Genomic DNA, 21,341 nt, shown 5'->3' on the forward strand with positions numbered 1-21,341 from the left:
AAACCTCAGTTTTGTCCTGGTTGAGCTGTAGGAAATTCACTGCCATCCATGACTTGATGTCTACAATGCAGTTAAAAAGGGCATCAATTTGCCCTGTGTCATCAGGAGACAACAATGTACAGTTGTGTATCATCAGCGTAACTATGGAAGCTGATGCCGTGTCTCCTGAATTGACCCTTGGGGAAACCCACATTCACTTTAGTTACCTCATAGTAATAGGGGCGTGATCAGAAATAACAATAGCATCATATTTACAGTTCGATACCGATGAGAGCAGTCTATTATCAACCAAAAAATAATCAAAAGGTGAAAGTGTGATGGACCTGAGAAAAGAAAGAATATTCCCTCTTAGAAGGGTTGAAAAAGCACCAGACGTCGGTGACAGCAAATTCCTTCATAAAGGACTGGATTTCCTTAGCCGACTTCAATGGAGCGCAAGCTCTGGAGGAGGAACGGTCAAGCTGATGGTCAAGCCAGCAATTAAAGTCTCCACCTAATATTAATAGAGGTGGGTGCAATTCATCGATGTGGCGATGCATCGCGATGCGTCACGTGACGATTCGGCATCGATTAATTAACGTTGATGCTTTGCTAGGTCCGCGCATTTAGACAGAAGGCGGCAAATTGGCGGTCTGTTTTGGTCCGCCAATTTGACGCCTCTGAGGGTACACTTACTGCCGCCTCCATTGCTATCTAAATCCGAGGCGTCAATGTCCCGGCAATTGCGGGACATGGGCGGAGGTATCGATAACGTGCACTGTTGTGCGACCCGCAGCCGGGAGTTTTAAAACCAGGAAACAGCTGATCACAGCAGTCAGTTCATCACTTCATCCGCGGATGTCAAGATGAGCAACTGGAAAGCCGCTGAGATCCGGGAGATGCTACCGTCTCCTCGGTCTCTGTAGCTGACAGCTAGCGGACACAACCAAACAGCTAGTAGCTGCTGACTGTCAGCTGTTGTGTAGCGGCAAGTTACGAACGGTCGCTACTTTCAAATTAAAAGCCCCCCGCTAAGAACCCAGTTCTAAAATCCAATGGGGTGCAATGTAAAGCTCTTATTTTGAAGACAACTTTGTTGTCACTGATCACTGCCCAACGTTGTGCTTCACGTCACGTCACGTCACGTCACCTGTTTACGCCTCATTAAATCCAGGGCTTGACTGTTTTCAGTGTTTTCCGCCAATAGAGGGGGCTCTCCTGCAAGTGGAGCTTTCCCTGGTCAAAGTTAAGTAGGTCAAAGTGTAAATGTTTACATAGTCATAAAATAAAATATTTTGTGTCTTTGAAAAATACAAGTCAAATGTTCAAAAAACCTTGTTATTTACTTTATGAGTGTAGTTTTAGGAGACTGAGTTAATCGATAGGCTATTTATTTACAAATATAGCCACAGATGAAGACAAAATCAATCGTGTATGGAAAAAAGCATAAAAAATTGCAATAATCGAAGTATCGTGGCCAATAATCGAATCGAAGCTCCCATAATCGAAATCGAAACGAATCGTGAGGTACCCTTGTTGGAACACCCCTAAATATTAAGTGATGTGACGACAAATCAGAGCGATTTAGAAAAAGGCTTTTACAGAAAGCATCGTTGTCACAATTGGGAGCATAAATGTTAGCCAAAACCACCCGGGTGTTGTGGAATCTTGCCAGCAACTATGATAAATCTGCCTATTAGGGTCAGAGATGGTAATGGAACGCACAAAGGGAACAGATTAATGTAACAAGATGGCTGCACCCCGAGATTTGCCTTGAAATGAGAAATGATAAGTCTGACCTACCCATCCCCTCTTCAATTTAGAATGGTCCGAGTCTCTGAGGTGGGTCTCTTGCAAAAAAATCACAACGGCACCAAGATGGTAAAGATGGTGCAGTATCTTACTTAGTTTTATAGGATTATTGAGCCCTTTACAGTTGAAACTAGTGAATCTAATGGCACACTCACTGGCTGAAGTTGCATTAGATGGGGTTATAGCCAGCTAACAGGAGTATTATGTAAGAGATATTATGATGATCTGAGGCAAAGCTGGAAGTGAAAACTTGACTGATGTAAGACAAGAAACAAAACAAAAAGAGACAGAAACAGAAAAAGAATAAACCTTTCCGTACCTTTCCCCTCCCACCCGTCCCTCCACCCACATGGACTTTAGCAGAAGCATCCCCCCAATCTGTCACACCTCTTGAAGAGAGCCTATAATAAACAACTGAAGAACTACAACTAATTAGGCGTTGGAACTGTAACATGGGGTAAAGTCAATGAAATTACACTGTAATAAATGTACTTATAACCAAGCCAGGTAACTAAAGCTGACTAATAAATCAATACATTAAACAATCCTATTGAACAATAATACGAACATTAAGCAATAAAGAACACTTGCAGCATCTCACAATCAATTGTGTCATAACAGTAAGGCACCTATAGTGCTACAGTTTTTGCCTGAGGTATTCCTGCATTCAAGTGGTCACTAGGGCTGGGCGATATATCGATATGAAAAATATATCGATATATTTTTAAATGTGATATGGAATTAGACCATATCACATATATCGATATAGTTAAAATTTGCGCTGTGATCCTTGCTCCGGGCAAGCTGCTGACCCGGAGCTCTCTGCACTGCTCCCCCCGCCCCTCCTTTTTCACCACAGAGGGGGGAGGGGCAGGAACACACACTCCGGCACTCTTCAACAAACATGGAGGAAGCAACAACGTCTGCGGAGCACACACATCCCTAAACTTGTGTATGAAAGACACGTAGACTTGTAGTTCATCAGACTTGTGTTTTTAAAGACTGGACATTTGACAGGACTATAGACGGTAAGGGGAGACGATTAGCCCGGGTCAACTTCCTTAGCCGCTGTCGGACACCGCCTTTCTTTCCCCTCTTCCTCCTCCTCGTCTCACTCGAAGTGTTTGTAGAGGTGCGCATAAAGTCATTGTTGCAGTTAAAAACATATTTGTCACTGGAAGGGGAAAAGTCCACAGTTAGATCCACTGGGAGACCATGGGATTGAAATCCGAAAAGGATGTCACGACTGTATTGAATCCTACTTGTGTGAGGAGGATTGACAACCAGTCCCAGTGTGAGATTCAGCGTGGCCGTCAGGAAAAGTACAAATACTATCTACCATCTTCGACTCAAGCGCTACAAAACTATCTGAAAAGTGCGCATAAGAGCGTTAAAGACAGGATGCCACTGGTTTGGAAATTAGTAAACACTGTTGAGTTAATAAACAACTAAAAACACACACACGCAAACGCCTTCTGCCGGTCGCCACAAGAGCAGCGCCCAATATATATACATGTAAATGCTGCCCTTACTAGTGTTTGTCATATTTTGTTCTTTTGTAATGTTCGTTATTTGCATCTGTGGATTTGTTAGAGAGAAGAAAATCTGTAATCTGATTTTAATAAGCCTTTTATAGTTGTCAAACTAAAAAATTTTTGATATTGTACTTTACTCATATAAATATATTTATTTCAGAAAAAGATTGGCCTGTTTTATTTTATAGGCTATTTTCATTTAAGATATTTTTTTATTTAAATGTGCACCTTACGGAGCTTTGATTTCAAAAAAGGTACTCCTGTTGTTATACAGTATGTTTACATTTTATTGGTATTTGAACAGCTGAGCATTTATTCATGAACCAGGTGAAGAAACCTGTTTATTATTTTTTCATTTGATTTTGCTACTGTTTACTGAAATAGCCGGTTTCAATAAAACTACTTGTGACATGTCATATTTGGCTTTGACTGAACATTTGCTCTCACTTTGCGGAAAAAATATTGGGATATATATTGTATATCGATATTCAGCCTAAATATATCGGGATATGACTTTTGGTCCACATCGCCCAGCCCTAGTGGTCACCATGAGCCTTGTTGAAGAAAATCAAGACTGGCAGGAGTAAACAAGAAAAATAAATAAATAAATAAATAAATAAAAAAATTGGTGTCATATCAGAACTGTAGTTCACTGAACACATTAAGAAAACATGACATCCAGGATGAATGGCAAGTGTAGTCCTCAGGACTAGTAACAGTAGCAGCCCAATAGCAAGTTAACATGCTAAATAGTGTCAGGAGTGCCGTGATGTAAAGCGTAGAGTGCGATGGGCCCGGTCCAGCATAGGTTTGTTATCAAGACCAAGTATGTCTTGTAGGAGCTGGGCAGCAAACTCGGTAGGACGAGGACCTTCTGTGCCCTCAGGCAGGCCAACTAAGCGAACATTATTCCATCTTGAAAGACCCTCCAGGTCCTCGCATTTCTTTGACAGGGAGTCAACAGTGGCGGTTGGCTTGCTAACGTTAGCTCGGAGGTCGGATAGCTCCATGTCGTGAGCATTGTCTGAGCGCTCGAGGTCCGTGATCGATTCGCCATATAAAGCAAGTCTGTTCTTAAAGGGCTCCAAAGCCACCACGATCTCTCTTAACTGCTGCCGAGATGGTGGTATCAAACTTACTGAGGATGTCCGAGCGCATTTCGTCCATCATCTCCCTCATGTTCGGCAACAGGGTGATGTGGCCGGGTGAGCCATCTCTCCCCTGGTCACTGCATGGCGCTGTGCCAGCCTGTGCAGGTTAATGTGGGGCAGCGCTGCGGGTGATTAAAACCAGGTGTGTTGGTCGCCGCTCTCCCGATCTGCTTCTGCTGTGCCGTGAGTCTGGCGTGTTGGTCGGCGTGCATGTCCGTGTCTCCCTGTCGTGTTATTAAGGTAGGTACCCTTTATTATCTGCTGTTTCATCGCAAATTTATTTGGCTCTGGGGCTTCATCCTCCCGCTGCAGTGCTGGGAGCGACAGTGAGCCGGCGGGCGCGAGCAGGTTGGGTGCAGTAGAGCTCAGAGGTATGCTGCTCGTATTTGTCTGCTGCTGCAGTTTTTCACTTATTGCCCTAGTTGTGACACATTCTCTTTTGCTGTGCAGCGAGGCTGCCGTAACCAGCGGTCCCCCATTCTCCTAGTTCTGCATCTATCCATTTGGCGTCCTGGTGCGTTCCAGTCATCGGCCACCATGATAAGGGTTGCTGCTGTCCTGGCTCGGCTCCGGGTGGACTGAGATGTGTCATACTGTCTCAGGTCACTGTATGTGGTTACAGCCTCAGGCCCAGTTTGAAGTCGTCACGCCATTATTGTGCCCACACCACGAAATCCAGTCCGAGTCCAGCAGAGTTGGCTCACCTGTCTTCTCTTGATTTAACACATTATTTTCCTTTATTGATTTAAATATCAAAGATTGTTTTGTGGATTTAATTTAGGTTGCACTTAGTTTATTATTTGTTTGCTAATAGTTTAGATTGTCTTTATTGCATTAAGCTGATTTTGGGTTAAAATATTATTTTCTTTCTTTGTTTAATATTTGATCCAAACCTAAGTTGGTTTATATTGTGGTGTTAATTTTCTTAAATTCCTTAGTTGTAAACTGAATTTGTTATTTCCTTTTTTTTTTTGATATATAAAATATTTCTATTTTGTTCTGATATTTTCTTTGGGTTTCTTTGGTATTAATTAATTGATTAATTGTGTATTTGGTTTCCTTTTCTTGCTTTTTAAACCGTAGATTCCCCCAGAGGTCCCCACACTGTGCCTTGTGTTAATTTTGTGTTTTTCTTGTTTTACAACAGGTGCTGAGGCCCAAGCGAGTGGCAGTCCTCCCCTGGTGGTGGTGTTTGACACAGTCTTTTGGTTGCAGTGCACTGTTGGTTTATAGTTTGGATTTTGTCCCTTTTTGAGTTCCCTGCCGCCATGGTGAGCCCCAGCTCACCATTGTTTCTTTTGCCAGTGTGGTGGCTCTATCTGCATATTCCCCCTTGGGTCAGCTAACCCTGCAACCCTCCTTTATTTTAAGGTCATTTTAAGCCATTTTGTTAAAGTATATTTCTTTGAAACCACGTCCTCTGGCCCTCGTGATTGTACAAACCTGTGTTGGCTAGGGCTGCAACGATTAGTCGACGTAATCGATTATGTCAACAATAAAAATTTGTCGACGCAAAACTTTTGCGTTATACCGATGCCTAGAGTCTTATGCCGTTCCTCGGAGAAGTGGCCAAAGTTATGTCGATTGCTGCTCAGCGGCTTATACCGATTGCCTAGCCTTATGCCGTTCCTCGGAGAGGTGGCCAAAGTTATGTCGATTGCTGCTCAGCGGCTTATACCGATGCCTAGCCTTATGCCGTTCCTCGGAGAGGTGGCCAAATTTATGTCCATTGCTGCTCAGCGGCTTATACCGATGCATAGAGCCTTATGCTGTTCCTCGTAGAGGTGGCCAAATTTATGTCGATTGCTGCTCAGCGGCTTATACCGATGCCTAGCCTTATGCCGTTCCTCGGAGAGGTGGCCAAATTTATGTCGATTGCTGCTCAGCGGCTTATACCGATCCCCAGACTCTTATACCGTTCCTCGGAGTGGTGTGCCGCTGTTATGCCGCTGATATTCCACCGACACATGACGGTGTGTGCCGCTAGAGAGCGTTTTGCTTCTGAGAGACTGTTGGATGGGTACCGTCCCCTGATGGATATGCAAATGTAATGCCACTGGGCTGGTTTTACGACAAGTGCTGCCGTAAATGTATACATTGTTGTAGTCTTTTTTGACAATGCTAACTTAACACATTGCCGTAAATAAAGGAACGTAGGCTATGTGTTTCTTTTGGATGTTATGTTGGTGGGATGTAGGCATATAGACAGTAATTACACGTGGGATTCTTGCAATATGATAGCAAAGTAATATGTCTAAATTTGGGCCGATACACTACTTAAAGCTAATGAAAGCGATAGCCTTAGCTAACATGGCTACTGTTAGCCCAGCCACCGTAGCCAGTCTGACTAATCGATAGCAGAAACTTTGAGCCAACCAACTAAACAATACTTACTGACAGGCTTCCTTTACTTGGAGAACACAACAATACATTACTTCGTATAAAAAATTCAGTCTGAATCATTGTATCAAACAACTGTTGGAAATTAATGTATTGGGGTATTTTCTATGATCCACCTTCAGATAGTCTGAAATGACAATCCACATATGTATTGTTTACACCACATATTACTGTTAATTCAAACATTTGTTTGAGAGTGAAGATTTAGTTACATAGACATACTAGTACATTACTAGTATATGAAATGTGTTTCTATGAGTATTTTAGGCTAATTGGACAGGGGTAAAATACATAACAAACATTAGAGGGTGTAGTCATTTTTTATTGTCAAAAACTCTCCATAACACAAACAGATAACCATTGTTGAACAGGTCAGGAACGATTAGTTGCTGGAGGGTGAATGGTTCAGCAGAGAGACCTGGTGAAAGTAGGAGGAGGAAGAGGAGAGAAATGAGAGAGAGTGAGGGGGGCAGAAAAAAACAGAGCTTGCAGAAAAGCTTGAAGAAAATTTACAAAAAAGTCTAGTTCGTTGCTTTCTTCTTGGCAGAACACAAATGAACCATTAGTACTACACTAGGGATGAGAGATTCATTAAGCCTGACAATGACACACTGAAAGGATAATGGTAACAGGTGTGAGGCATATTAAAAACAGTGACTTCAAACTACAAAAATATAGTCTAGAAATGGTTGTTTTGGTGTTAGAGGGTTATTGACACTGTGACTGATCTAACTATTAATCACAGTCATGGCCTGTGGGAAGTTTTGGGCCAATGAAAACCCTCATATGTGGACGAACACAAATTCTGCTGCAGGCACAGGTTTGGAGAGGTGACCATGACCACTGGGCCGAACAGCGTGCATGCTATAGATAATGTGTGAAACATCAACCGCTAAAAAGGCAACTCATACTGAGTAGCGTTTGAGAAGAATGCTTAGTATTTTTACTTAAGTATGATTTTTTTGCAGTTGGCTGCAGACTGCAGTTGGCCTCACAAACAATGCCCGGGTCCCCCACTGACACTGACACTGAAAATGACTCTTACCTCTTGCTTGACCCCCACTGACACCATATCTCTTTCACTTTGTTATCACTTATGGTTCTGTCTGTCTCGTTATCATGTTGTCTATTTATTGTTTATTGTTTGGCACACGTAGCTTCGAGACCAAAACAAATTCCTTGTATGTGAAAACCTACTTAGCAATAAACTTCTTTCTCATTCTGATTCTGATTTTAAGACCAGAAGTTGAAATTGAGTAATATTTTAGTAATGTAACTGTATTCATACTTTAACTCAGTACTCTTTCTACCACTGGGTTTCTCGTACAGAGCTCATAGCGCTTACCAGAGGGGAGGAGTTTGAACAGGTTGTGTCCAGTTGTGCACAAATGTTTCCTACCCGTTTTAATCGCCTGGTTCCTCTGTCGGAGCGCAGGTATGGCTACAGAACCCTGGGTGAGGTGGCTCACTGTAGTACCCACGACTCTCTCCTCTCCTCCCTTGCCCAATATATCCTTGAAGAAGAAGAGAGATATGAACAGTTTAGGTTGACATTACAACACAAGTGTTTGCTGATATGAAATGTAGCTCAACAAAGCCAAAAAACTGCAACCGAGCGCACTGTTATGAATCAGAAAACTGGCATTTATACCTCCAGGGAAGGATTTGTATAGCAATCCACAGGCAGTGCAAGGTTCAATAGTGTACATGCTTTTGAGTTAATTTAATTAAAACACTGAAGGAGGCTAGTGAGGGAGGCCACCAATACACCTATGACTACTCTGAAGGAGTTAAAAGCTTCAGCAGCTGAAATGGGAGAGACTCTGTATACAACAACTGTTGCCCGGGTTCTTCACCAGCCAAAGCTTATGGGAATACTTTTTATAGGCACTGTATATACATTTGCTTACGTTATTGTTACTTACTTTGTAGCCATCTGTAATGTGCTCTCTTCCAGAACCATTTACTTGATACAATGTCCCTAAACCTCTTGCATACAAGTGCAATCTTTGCGATGGCCATGTCTCCTTCCATGAGGACGACTTCCAGAAACACCTCCACAAGAAGTTCATCAGAAAGCTGTGCAGACAAATTCAAATAAAATTTTAAAAATTACTGCACCAAAACTTTACTTGAGTATTTATCCAAATTAGAACACTGATGTACTTTGTACCTTTTGGCATATATGTGGATGTGTTGGGTTGCACAAAATGTCAGTGAATGATGATGATCGCTTATGACTGGTAATTACTATGCAAGTAAAAATTGTAGTTATCATTGAATAATAAAGTACCTCCTCAAAGTGCGTTGTGTGAGGCCCTCCTGTTGTCTGCACACATTTGGCACCTGGGGCAGTTCCACTTTCCAACCTGCCAAGTCATGGAAAAGGCATTAAGTTTATTTGTGGAAGCTTGAATATGTAACTGCATCACTTGAACTCTTTCGTGATTAGTTGAAAAACAGTGGTGTGATGATACACCCAGCTCATGACAGAGACACTACATGATTTTGGGTTCACGAGAATGAGACGTTTTTTGAACACTATTTGCAAAGACAACTTCAATGATGAAATATGTGACTGGAAAAATAGTGTTTGCACAAAATGCAAAACAATGCTGATCCATCGTGAAATGTTTTAAATAGTTCTTATCTTGTAATGAACGTCATTTCAGTTCTAACGTGTGACCTTGTTACTGAACTCCTTTCCATAAATTCAAATGAGAAATTAATAGATAATAATAATAATAATAATAATAATAATAATAATAGTCTCTCAATACTTAAAGTGCAAACATAGACTGACAAATTTTTTGTTCAAGCGTGATAAAGACAGCTGGCTACAACTACAACGACAATTCGCGTAAATTGTCGGTCACAGTAGCAACACCATGGTTTAGCATCTAAAGCTCGCAGTCACTCGCAGATGCTTGTAAAACTTCGGCTAGGCTATCTGTGGGTGTCTTTGCATAGTGCTCATGTTAGCCGCAGTGTACGGCACTATTTTGTAGTATTAGTGCTTATAATAGTGCTTACATGTTGTTCCCGTCTTGTCTGTCACCGTGTGCCGCTTATTGCTTCCACCAAGCACTCTAAATGTTGCCAGTTGAACGTCAGACTCTGTTATACGAGCTGCCGCTCTGCATTTGTTCTGTAGCTACTCATATCGCAAGACAGCTTTTAACCTCCACGAAAAATAGCTTAACGATTTTATATCGCGAGACCTCGTGGTACGGGATGATTGTTGATCACTATACTAATTTGTGACATTTGTGATGCTGCAATAATGTCATTGCTTAATGTATTAGAAAATGACATAGACTTTATTTTCTTCAAAATTGCTCTGGGGGCTTCTGTTAGAAATTCAAAATGTTTTTTATTTTGAGATGTGTATTTTTGTGCCATTTTTAGACGTTCTATTGTTTTAAAAAAATATATTGACACTTTTACACAGTAAATGTTTTTATACAAAAATGGACTACTGTTATCAAATATCCACTTGATTTGACAAATTTGGATGGGTAACGCTATATAAATAGAAGACAGACTTGAAATATTGCCCTATGCTTTACCACTCACTACAATCTTTGTTTCACTTACTTGCAAATACTATTTCTTAATGTTAATACATTACCATTCCATCTTGTTCCACAAAAAGGTGGTACTTAGCAGAATACATTCTGCTTCATACCGGCAGATACTGAACCGCTGTGTCAGCCACTCGATGACTACCTGGAACAATTTTTTTTTTTATTTGTCATTGTGGTTTTATTGTCACAATTCATTTAATCCCCCGGGCAAGAAATAATTAACTTTTTATTTGTCTAACTTGGACACAAAAGTATATGTTGTACTTACCTCTGGCAAAATGACCTCATTTAAGTAGGCATCTCTTTCAGCAACAGCCACTTGTTTGGCAACAAGCCCTTCTAACCTGACAATGAGTTCTCCTGTCTGAAATATTGATAATGACAACATTAATATTTGCCTTTATTTTCATATTGTATGCGTTTCATACGTAGAGACACCATGAACTATTTTTTTCATTTGTAAGGTGTTTATTAATATATTAGCATTACATGCATGTATAATCTTTACCTTTATGTCGTCAAAAACAGACAGGTGGTCACATAGAATGCTTTCAGTGTTGGGTTGTATCCTGTGTTCCTGAACAGGTACATTCTGTTTGACAGAATGCGACCTGACAGAAGATCTATCTCCAAACACTGAGAATACAAAATTGTTTAATCAGTCCAAATACCTTTAAAAAGCAACATGTCAGGTTTGAAAAAGGATGTCATTATTCTTTCAAACCAAACCCCAAACCCAAAAAGGGAAATCTGTCAGTAATACCTTGATCTCTTTGTCAGTCAAAATGCTGTCTGCCTGGGTGGATTCCACAATATCTTTATCCCTGCAAGAAGTAAAAGCATGAACTATGAGGTCGGCTTGTAATTGCCATATAGCAAAGACATGTATTTGAGAAAATGTTCCTAATTGACTTTTGAGCTGGAGGACAACACTTAAAAACATTGTAATTTCTTTGAAAGTCAGCTTGCTAAAGTACCGTACTACTGCACAATTTAAAAACATCACTGTTCAACAAATTATGGTCATATTTCATACAGTAATGACAGAACGATAAAATTACAGCAAATTATTTGAGATATTTTATTAGGTTTTTTTTTATTTTTTTTTTTAGGTTATTTAATGGAACATGAGCATGTGTCATATACTTACAGATATGTAGTCATGTCGCGATCACAACCACAATGGAACTCTCTGGTGGTCCAGTCTCCTTGCACACCTGCGCATTCAAAATGTATCCAACCTCCACAGCTTTTACACTCGAGCCAAGAAAAGTTTTTCACTTGACTGTGGAGTGTTCTACAAGACAAATCAAAACAGTCTATCAGCTTATTCGACTATATTTATCTTAAAACTGAAGACACCTTTATTATGCTCCACTTTTGTATCAAACACCTGGCATTAATCATTACACAAATGCTGCGTATTGCTGTTCAATTTCTTTCTTCAATACCTCTTTGAGCCAGTTACCCGCTGAAACATGCAGGCTTGTTTTTCCCAGGCTAAGCAATGACAGTTGGAGTCGCTTGCTTTTTTTTCCTGTTGCTGAATCCTGTCCTCCTCAAATTTTATTTTTTCCAGGTCTTCTTTGGTGAGTGGGAAAGTCTGTGTGAATGACAAAAAATAAAAAAATAAAAACATAAATAACATTACTCTGAATTCTCTTTGAGTAAACATTGGCTTTAAGCGAAAAGTTTAATATATCTGACCTGAACACTCAGGCCTTTTATCATCTCAGCCGCATTGTGTCTTCTTAGAGTCACAAATGGCATACAAGACAGTTATTTCTTGTTGTCATCCTGTTTGTGTGTTTTACAAATGATGACAGCTCCTAACAAAGCTGAAACAGTTTACTTACCGAGCACACAAAGATCCCACAGTTATCATGGTCTCTCTGCCTCCACTGCTTTGGGAATGTGACCTTCCATCCCTTGAGCCCTCCGTGGTTTCTGAAGACATTACTTTGATAACAAAACATAAGGGGTCACATTTCTATGACAGTAATTCCCTTGCCTAAATTTTTGAACCACCCTCTGAATTTTGTGTCTTCACTTCTCACCTCATTGTTGTTTGAATCCTCAAAGAATCGTACAATCTCAATTCTTTGTTTGAGAAGTCTAGTACCTAAGTCATAAAGATACCAGAAGCACATATATCTGCAGTTACATCTTTTGTTTTGTCTAACAGAGAAAAAGTAATGCTTTTGATAGCCACAGTGATAACTTCTAACCAAGTTATCGGTGCATTTATACATTTATATATTGTCCATCAGTCTCTGTCTTATCACACCATTAAGGCTATACAAAATAACATATCAATTATACAGTACATCATTACAAATTAAACCTAATGTTCTATGACTTTTTTATTGCAGCATGTCCACTGTGTGAGACCTATATTTCTATGCGGGACTTGAGTAAATATGATTGTCTTCTTAAAAGATAAAAATGCATATTTACATGTCAAATATGAGCTCAACTACCATGGGGGAATGCAAAACTCCCCTTTAGTAACTGATAAAATGTCTCACATTACACTTATTATTTGTGTTATTTATTAATATTAGTGTTAAAAATTTCTTGCATAGTATTTCAAATACAGCATCATATGTTTATTGCATTCTTCATTCTGAATGCATGTTTGGGTGATAACTTTTATACTACTTTGGCTACTGTTTACCTGCTGTTCACTTTAATTCTTGAAGTAAAATTACACACAAATTTAACATGTTGCTAACACTGTGCTGCAGCAAACATGGTCCAAGCATCTCTTTTGAATAATTATATTGATATACATGTGTTTAACATCATTTTTATGACATGGTTGATGTGCTGTCATGTTGGCCTACCCAAAGGATGAAGTGGTTTCCAGTCTCAGGAGTGCTGTGACCCACAAGCCTTGGCAGAAATATTCGGTCTGCAGTCTAGTGCAGTGGAGACAATAGCAATTTCAGTATTAAATGTCCATGTTAAAAAGACAGATTGTAAAGACATACATCTTTCAAGAATGGCAAACCCACCTTTAAGTGTTTGACAGTTTTGTCCTGGACATGGCCATTTCTTATCCAGTCCCGACTCCACAGAATGTTGTCAAAGTGAGCCAAACTCACAGACTGTGCAGTGGGGATAAAGATTTATAAGTGTTACTGTCTCCTACCTTTACTGAGGATGTTGTGTTTGTTCAGAATTGACAAAAGCATACACACAAGTACTTCATATTACCTTACTGCAGGCCCGTGTAATCTGTGCCACTCTGAAATTGACAGCCTGAATAAAAAAGATGGTGATATCAGTTTTTGCAGGATTTAGCACATAAAAATTGTCACCACACACTTGAGTGCACACTGACATGAGCCACAGCATTTATCTTTAGTCAGACTGCATGTCTGACTGTAAACATATACGTCTTAATAGATTTAATAATGTTAACAGCACTGTCATACTCACATCATCTGTCAGCCACGGCATCGTCCATGAGGTGTCGTCCAGTAAATCCAGAGGGCAAACACTCTTAATGTCTTTTATTGAAATCTGGAACTTTCTCCCGATTTTAGTCAAAACTTGATTTTCGTCCCGAGATCCAGTTAGAAGACTTTTCAAAGTGCTCTACAAACAGCAGTGTTTTCTATTAGCTTATACAATTCATAATCATTATGGAAGTACAAAATGAGAAAAGTTATGTTCACATTGTACGATTTTCAAACTGTTTTTATGTGAAAAACATCAGATGCAGCTACTAACCTTGTCCTCTTCAGATATGCAGTAGTTGCTGGCCTGAAAAGTGATGTCTTGGACCTTGTCTGCTGGAACAGCAATAGGTGGCGGTGGAAGTGGCAGTGTCCCACTGCCAGATGTTTTCACTGAAAATATACATATTGAAAGGCATATATTATTATTTGGTCTTTACACATGTATAAAGGCACTATTCCTTAACAGCGGTGTTATTTATAATGTAAGGGTGTATTGCATGTCCTCGTTGTTAAATAATGGAAGAGCAATGCAATAGGTTGCATCCTGTGTGCTGTGATCACAGAAATACAGATACTTTTAGTTTTTCACTGTCATAGTTGTGCGGGTGGTTCATAGTGTCACAATGTTTTTTATAATACAACTCCTATATTTCTACTCCCATATACTAAACACACCACTTGAGTCTCCAGCTGGTCCAGAATGCTGCAGCACGTGTACTGACAGGAACTAAGAAAAGAGATCATATTACTCCTGTATTGGCCTCTCTGCACTGGCTCCCTGTAAAATCAAGAATAGAGTTTAAAATCCTTCTCCTCACTTACAAAGCTGTTAATGGTCAGGCACCATCATATCTCCAGGAGCTCATACTACCCTATTACCCAACTAGAGCATTACGCTCCCAGAACGCAGGCTTACTTGTAGTTCCTAAAGTCTCCAAAAGCAGAATGGGAGCCAGAGCCTTCAGTTATCAAGCTCCTCTTCTGTGGAACCATCTTCCTGTTTTGGTCCGGGAGGCAGACACCCTCTCTACCTTTAAGAGTAGACTTCAGACCTTCCTTTTCGATAGAGCTTATAGTTAGGGCTGGCCCAGGCCTGTCTTGGACCAGCTCTTAGTTATGCTGCTATAGGCCTAGTCCGGGGGACAAATGACACACTGAGCTTCTCTCTCCTCCTCTCCTCTCCATCTGTATACATTATGCCTGTATACATGCCCCATCTCTGCATGTCACTGACTTCACTTCTTCCCCGGAGTCCTTGTGCTCTCTAGTCCTACAGGCTCCCATGGATCCTGGCCGCGCCCGGGTCGTGGATCGTGGATGCGCCTACTGCTATGGCCCTGCCTGATCATGGATGCGCCTTACTGCCATGGCCCTGCCTGACACCCACCACTACTGTCGCTAATATTAGTCATATCTCTGTTACATAAATCAAATCAAATCAAATCATATCAAATTTTATTTTGTTATCACTAGTAATCACATTTCCATGTGCATTTCATTGTTGTTGCTGTGATGCCTCTTTATGTGCTTTCATTCCTGTCAACCATCCATTATAATTGTATACATTGTGATCTCGTTGATCTGCTCTGTACATGCGACATCTATTGCACGTCTGTCCGTCCTGGGAGAGGGATCCCTCCTCTGTGGCTCTTCCTGAGGTTTCTTCCGCATTTTTTTTTTCCCCTGTTAAAAAGGCTTTTTTTGGGGGCAAGTTTTTCCTCACTCGAATCGAGGGTCGAAGGACAGAGGGTGTCGTCTCTGTACAGATTGTAAAGCCCTCTGAGGCAAACTGTGATTTGTGAATTTGGGCTATACAAATAAAATTTGATTTGATTTGATTTGACCACTGTTGAAAACATGTAAACAAACCTGAAGACCTGAAGACCGGTGTGCCCAGCGGACCCAATGTCAGGGGCACGGATGACAGTTTTCTGATGTCATCAAGGAATTTGTTGTTAATGCAGCAGTTGTGCATCTCCAACAAAATCCTCACTGTCTGCTTGAAATGTACCTCGTTCATTTGGGTGAGCGAGTACCTGGTAGCTGCTAACTCGCGATTCAGCTGTTCTGCTACAGATTAATTTATTTTGGAGCGTAAATTGGGGCACAAGTTCAAACTCCTTAAACTTTCCTCTGGTCTCTTCTGGTGGAAACGGTCGTACAATGCATACCTCTCAGTGGTTTTGGTAACTGGATGGGGCAGTATCCATCGGTCATCGTTTTTTGTTGGTGGTTGTAAGGGGGAATGTGTACTGAGGTTTTTTACCCAGGCCATTTCAATTTGGAGTTTCTTTTCTGCTGCACTTGCCAAATTGTCTGTGGTTGGTGGACACAATTGCCCTGCTTCGATTGTTCATGTGTCTGGCAACTTGGCCAGACACATCTGAGATATAGCATGTTGGGAATGCTTTAAAACTAAGCAAACCATCAACATGGTCCCTAGCGGACTCAGTCCAGAACAAAAAGTTCAAATAGTAGACCAGTCCATGAGGGCAAGAGAAATGCAGTACTCCACCTGTAAATAATAAAAGAAAGCATAAACATAGAAAAAAAGACCAACGACACATAATCATTTTAAAGACATCTCATTTTGAAGTCTAACCTCCAGTCTTTTGCAGCTTCAAGAAAAGCTTCGGGTACACTTCCTTGAAGTTGACGAGCTCCTCCAACCTGTTCATGAGGTCAGTGACAGATCCCTCATCACTGACACCAAGTGCATTGCAGGCCTCCTGCAGGTCTTTCTTTAGAGGCTGTGGGTGTTTTGGACAGTAGTAGTTTTTTTGTATTACATTGTTTAGACAATATAAATGACGAAAATAACTACTGACATTTTCAATATAACACACCTTCTTCAATTCAAGCAGGGACAGAATCGTGTCTTCATCCAACTGCTTTGCTGGCACTTTTGAATCTTCTTTTCTTTTTTTCATGCCTTTCTTTGCCTCTGTTTTTGGCAGCATGTCCCCCTTTCTAACATCCTCCCCCATCCAAGGAGCCAATGTTGAGTATGATGTCTTGGTCTCATATGGGTTTCTAGTTGATGTACCTGGGATATTTTTAAATGATAAAAATAACTTTCATTAACATTAACAACATACTCTATGTAATTTACAGATATGCAGGCCTGTGTACTGCGTGTGATATGTAAAATCAATCCAATTATACTGTTTTCCGGTTACTCTGAATAACGTGTTTTTTCTTTAGCTCACTCACAGTCCTGGCTACCTTGACAAAACTTAAAATGCACAATAAGTGACTTTAAATGAGGGAAAACATACAAATCCCCTCAAAGAAATAACAACACAGAAGACAGCACCTTGGTCCCAAAAATAAAATGTAAATTAGTACATGTGCAGTAAGCCAACAGAAAAGTCCTATATTCATTACTACAAAATATGAAATTGGGCTGATTTTAAATGAGCATTTCTAGCAAAAAGTGTACTGGAAGCATTCATGATCGTTGTTGTGGACTGATGGCTGTGATCTGTATGCACTTTTTATATCAAATGAATTATGTGAATAACAGTTTACTCTGGACAGAACTCACTTAAGGGTATACTCCCTCTTGTGGCATAAGCGAGCAACAATGTGGTAAACTTTTATAACAGGTATGTATAGTCCTGTCTAGCTTTGATTATAATTTTGGCCACAGGCAAGTGATGAGATGACAGTGTGAATTTTCTGTACAGGCCATTCAATTCTTTTGGATGCATACTTAGAAGAAAAATGAGGGTTGTGAGTGATAAAAAAAATTGAGTCTTATTCTACAAAATCTATGTTGTATTTTGTGAAAACGCGAGGATATCTCCCTTTTTCAAATTAGACGACAAACCATAATTAAAAGAACACTCTTTTTTCCAGTTTTCGTTTCAGAATAGGCAATTGATTGATATGAAGGTACACAGATAAGCTAATAATTACCTCACAAAAGTTCACTTGGAGCTTATAAAAACAAATCAAAGTTATGCCAAAAGTGTTTTCAATTTTCCGTACAAGAACAATGTAAATCAAATGTTAACAGTTTCTGTTTGACGAACCCATCCCCTTTCCTTGAGCCATTTTTGTCTTGTCATGTAAATGTGGTTATGGGGCCTAGGATAGGAACTTTAAATGTCTAATGCAATAAACTAACCTGATATAAACCCCTCGGCGATCATTTCCTTGTCTAGCTGTTCCCATGCGCTGTTGATGTTGATGCTGAGGTCTTCTTCTGTGAGAACCTCTGGATCAGGCCTCTTAAATGTAGAGACTGCAAAAAGTCATCATATTAGCAACAGCAGTGTAGAATGATATAAACAATAGCTGTTCTTGATAATTAGCATAATTGCAAACAACACTAAGTTTAGTTAGATGTTCATGTATACACTGCAGGCTCACCTGGTATGTCAAAGGCTACCTTCCAGTTTGCATCTGCGATAATAACTGGAGGGCAGTCCCCACACTGGTAACAACTGAACATGAATCTGAAGTCTGTCAATGACAGAAAGTGGTGTAAAGCTCTTCGAACCGTTTGGTGGTGGAAACGGTTGTCATTGAAGAATGACAGGGTTGACGGCATGCGACCAGGAGCGGTTTTGTTCTGAGTCAAAAAAATACATCCAATTGCTGTTGTCACACACAACAGTCCTGAGACATAACTTTTCTGTTACCAATAACCTCAACGACTACTTAAAATAGAGAGTTAGTACATTTAATGATGTCATAACACGTAAAGCATAATATAGTGTCTAATTTCAATGAAAAGTAGCTTAAAATAAAGAACAAAGGCCCCTGGCAGTAGTTCATCATTATTTGCATGACAGATGACGTTCAATAAAGATTTTCACTCTAAACATTAACACTTACGGTCAATGCAGAAAGCAGAAGTTCACATAACGGGAGGGTCAGGAAGACACGGTCATTGAAATTGTGGAACCCAGACTTGTAGTCCTGAAAACGCACATGGTTCTTGCATAGGGGACACTGCTTGATGGCCACGGAGATACCTGTAGATCATTTAGGGCCAAATGAAAACAAGATGACAAACAAACACAGATGAAGACTTAATATGTACAGTATGTGTAACATAATGACTGATAGACAGACAGACAGACAGACAGTCAGAAAGGACAGACAGAAACAGATGCATGTTTTTTAAACTATCAACATCACTTGCTTTTTTTAATGTATGTGTAGCCATAAACAGTTGCCTGAGTGGTAATAATGTTGTAGGGCAGTAGATCTGGTGGTGTGGGTCCCGGACAATATGGGCAAGTGGTCTCTTCTGGAAAGAAAACATTGGGGGGATCCTTCTCTTTACTTCTGAGATCCACTGGTAGCTCCTGGAGTGGTGGGATTTTCTTTTTAGTATACAAATAGTTGGTCATTTGACATACATTTCTGTCATTTTCGGCATACGCTGAAATTTCAGCTTCCAACATGTGTATTTCTGTTTCCAGATCGTCTATGTCATTTATCAGGATGTCTGAATTAGGCAGGAGAAGATCTGGGGATTCCTGAAAGATCCACCACATTGCCAGCATGCGGTGGAGACAACATTGTGATTTCCCAGTCCCTCTACACTGGCAGTTCCACTTACCAGACACTGAGTCAAAGGTTACTCTAGTGCGCCCACATTTGCACCAGTTATCCATCTGGCCAGTGTATATAGAGAAGAACACCCATCTTTTGGAGTATCCCATGTCACCATAAAAGAGGGGGTATACTGTGTCCACTACATTTTCTAAGGCAGCTTTATGCATGCTCTCACACTGGTCAGACCACTCCTGTGATATTAATCCCTTGTCTTTCATTGCCTGCAATGACTGGAAGGTCAGGCTGGCAGGTGGGCTACAGTTGTTAGAAAAAAAAAAGCGTCGTAACCGCCATTACGCGTTTTTTCGATGGCACCATTTCTAAAAATGTTGAGGGGCCACAACAATACAACTGACCACCTATTTTAAGGCTTTTATGAAAAAGTGAACGGTTCACCTCAACTTATTGTAATGTATTATAATTCCAACTCGAACACAGCAACTGCAACTTGGCTGTAAACTTCGGTAATGGCTTCACGTAAGCTTGCTTGTAGAATTATGACAAGGTGATTCGGACTTTTTCAGTTAGAGTAATTCCATTGCCAGTCTAGCATACTACTTAAATATTGTAAGGAATACTGTAAAATCATGGAAACCACTTTTTTTTTTCCTTGTGAGAGCTTGTATGCGAGCAAAACTTACCAGCTATGTCTTCAAGTCATCAGGTAAACACTGTCTCTGGTATCAAAGAGTGGTAGACGTACTGACCTCACGCAACACACTTGAACTATGGGTAATGGCTTAGCGCTGATCTACTTTGCTATAGCCTACATAGCCTATGATTCATATCGTTTGTGGTATGACGTAAGGCAATTGATATTGGGGGTTGTATAGAGGCGGTGGATGAGCTGTATACACTACCCAGCAAGCAACTTTCTGTGTAATAAACATGTAATAGCCGTCAATTGCAAACCTGATGACTAGGCTAGAACAAGGCTAAATTTGGGTATGAGGATGTTGATTAAATCTTCACATATAGACCACATTTCACCAGTATTTGCAATACTGGCTTAGATGTGAGAAATTAGAAAAATGAGGATAAGATCTAATTTGCACATTTTAAAGGATAAAAGGTTTGTTTATGGCACAAAAGAAAGAGAAAGTTGCATAAAGCAGCCCCTTTGGATCAGCGGTCTCGTGCTTAGTATTCTCCTGGGCGGGTGGTCACGCTATCTAGTACGCCACTGAGTCGAGAATGGAAAGCATTGTACAATTCTTTCACTCGTGTATTTTGCTTCGCAAGTATGGTCTCTGGCAATAAGTGCTCGTGTTTACAGTGTCTGCGCCTGCGCTTTCCAGCAGGAAGCACAATTGTTGTTTTACATTAATGTATGAAAATACTACCATGATCTCAGGGAAATGTGTGCTGAAGCAGGAGTGGTATATGTAACTATTATATATATATACATACATCTCTAGTTTCTGACACGATTGAGGTCATTCAACATCTCCCGGACTATACTCAGGATGTTTTATGAGTCTGTGGTGGCCAGTGCTATACTATGCTGTTGTGCGCTGGGGCAGCAGGCTGAGGGTAGCGGACGCAAAAAGGTTGAACAGACTGATCCGCAAGGCCAGTGACGTTGTTGCGAGTGGAGCTGGACTCTCTGACGGCGGTGTCAGCGAGGAGGATGCTGTCCAAGTTACATGTCATCTTGAACAATGGCTCTCATCCACGCCATGACGTGGTGGTCAGCCACAGGAGTACATTCAACACTTTGTTCAACTCCTAATATTATTATTATTATTATTATTATTTCTGCATATTCTGAATTTTGAATGGGAGCAATTTCCCCTCGGGGATTATAAACTATTTCTGAATCTGATTCTAATTCTG

General features: G+C 40.5%; 1 protein-coding gene and 4 long non-coding RNA genes across 6 annotated transcripts; all 5 read right to left on the reverse strand.

Moving 5' to 3' along the window:
- Window positions 1-7,184: 7,184 nt before the first annotated feature.
- On the reverse strand, window positions 7,185-8,595 carry LOC311253758. The gene is made up of 3 exons (XR_014621867.1): window positions 8,529-8,595; window positions 8,277-8,391; window positions 7,185-7,295 (listed from the first exon to the last, which is right to left on the reverse strand). It is a non-coding gene; the product is annotated as an uncharacterized lncRNA (long non-coding RNA).
- Window positions 8,596-8,865: 270 nt separating this feature from the next.
- Window positions 8,866-11,019, reverse strand: LOC311253763. 2 transcript variants are annotated; one of them, XR_014621872.1, is made up of 5 exons: window positions 10,973-11,019; window positions 10,733-10,828; window positions 10,509-10,606; window positions 9,171-9,246; window positions 8,866-8,956 (listed from the first exon to the last, which is right to left on the reverse strand). It is a non-coding gene; the product is annotated as an uncharacterized lncRNA (long non-coding RNA). The 2 variants fall into 2 exon arrangements; XR_014621873.1 differs by having other exon boundaries at window positions 10,509-10,828.
- Window positions 11,020-11,040: 21 nt separating this feature from the next.
- Window positions 11,041-11,703, reverse strand: LOC311253759. The gene is made up of 3 exons (XR_014621868.1): window positions 11,615-11,703; window positions 11,228-11,288; window positions 11,041-11,100 (listed from the first exon to the last, which is right to left on the reverse strand). It is a non-coding gene; the product is annotated as an uncharacterized lncRNA (long non-coding RNA).
- A 13-nt stretch (window positions 11,704-11,716) lies between these two features.
- Window positions 11,717-14,304, reverse strand: LOC311253752 (uncharacterized protein; the record flags this gene model as incomplete). Its single annotated transcript, XM_084384232.1, has 8 exons — window positions 14,203-14,304; window positions 13,909-14,067; window positions 13,684-13,728; window positions 13,482-13,574; window positions 13,311-13,385; window positions 12,522-12,586; window positions 12,321-12,423; window positions 11,717-11,761 (listed from the first exon to the last, which is right to left on the reverse strand). The coding sequence occupies exons 2-8, from the start codon at window positions 13,927-13,929 to the stop codon at window positions 11,717-11,719; spliced, it is 447 nt and encodes a 148-aa protein (XP_084240358.1). The 5' UTR covers window positions 13,930-14,067; window positions 14,203-14,304.
- A 2,479-nt stretch (window positions 14,305-16,783) lies between these two features.
- On the reverse strand, window positions 16,784-18,395 carry LOC311253753. The gene is made up of 3 exons (XR_014621862.1): window positions 18,309-18,395; window positions 18,064-18,180; window positions 16,784-16,977 (listed from the first exon to the last, which is right to left on the reverse strand). It is a non-coding gene; the product is annotated as an uncharacterized lncRNA (long non-coding RNA).
- Between the last annotated feature and the right edge of the window lie 2,946 nt (window positions 18,396-21,341).

Source organism: Pagrus pagrus (genome assembly GCF_965226575.1).
Source record: "Pagrus pagrus genome assembly, contig: HAP1_SCAFFOLD_42, whole genome shotgun sequence".
NCBI classification, from domain to species: Eukaryota; Metazoa; Chordata; class Actinopteri; order Spariformes; family Sparidae; genus Pagrus; species Pagrus pagrus.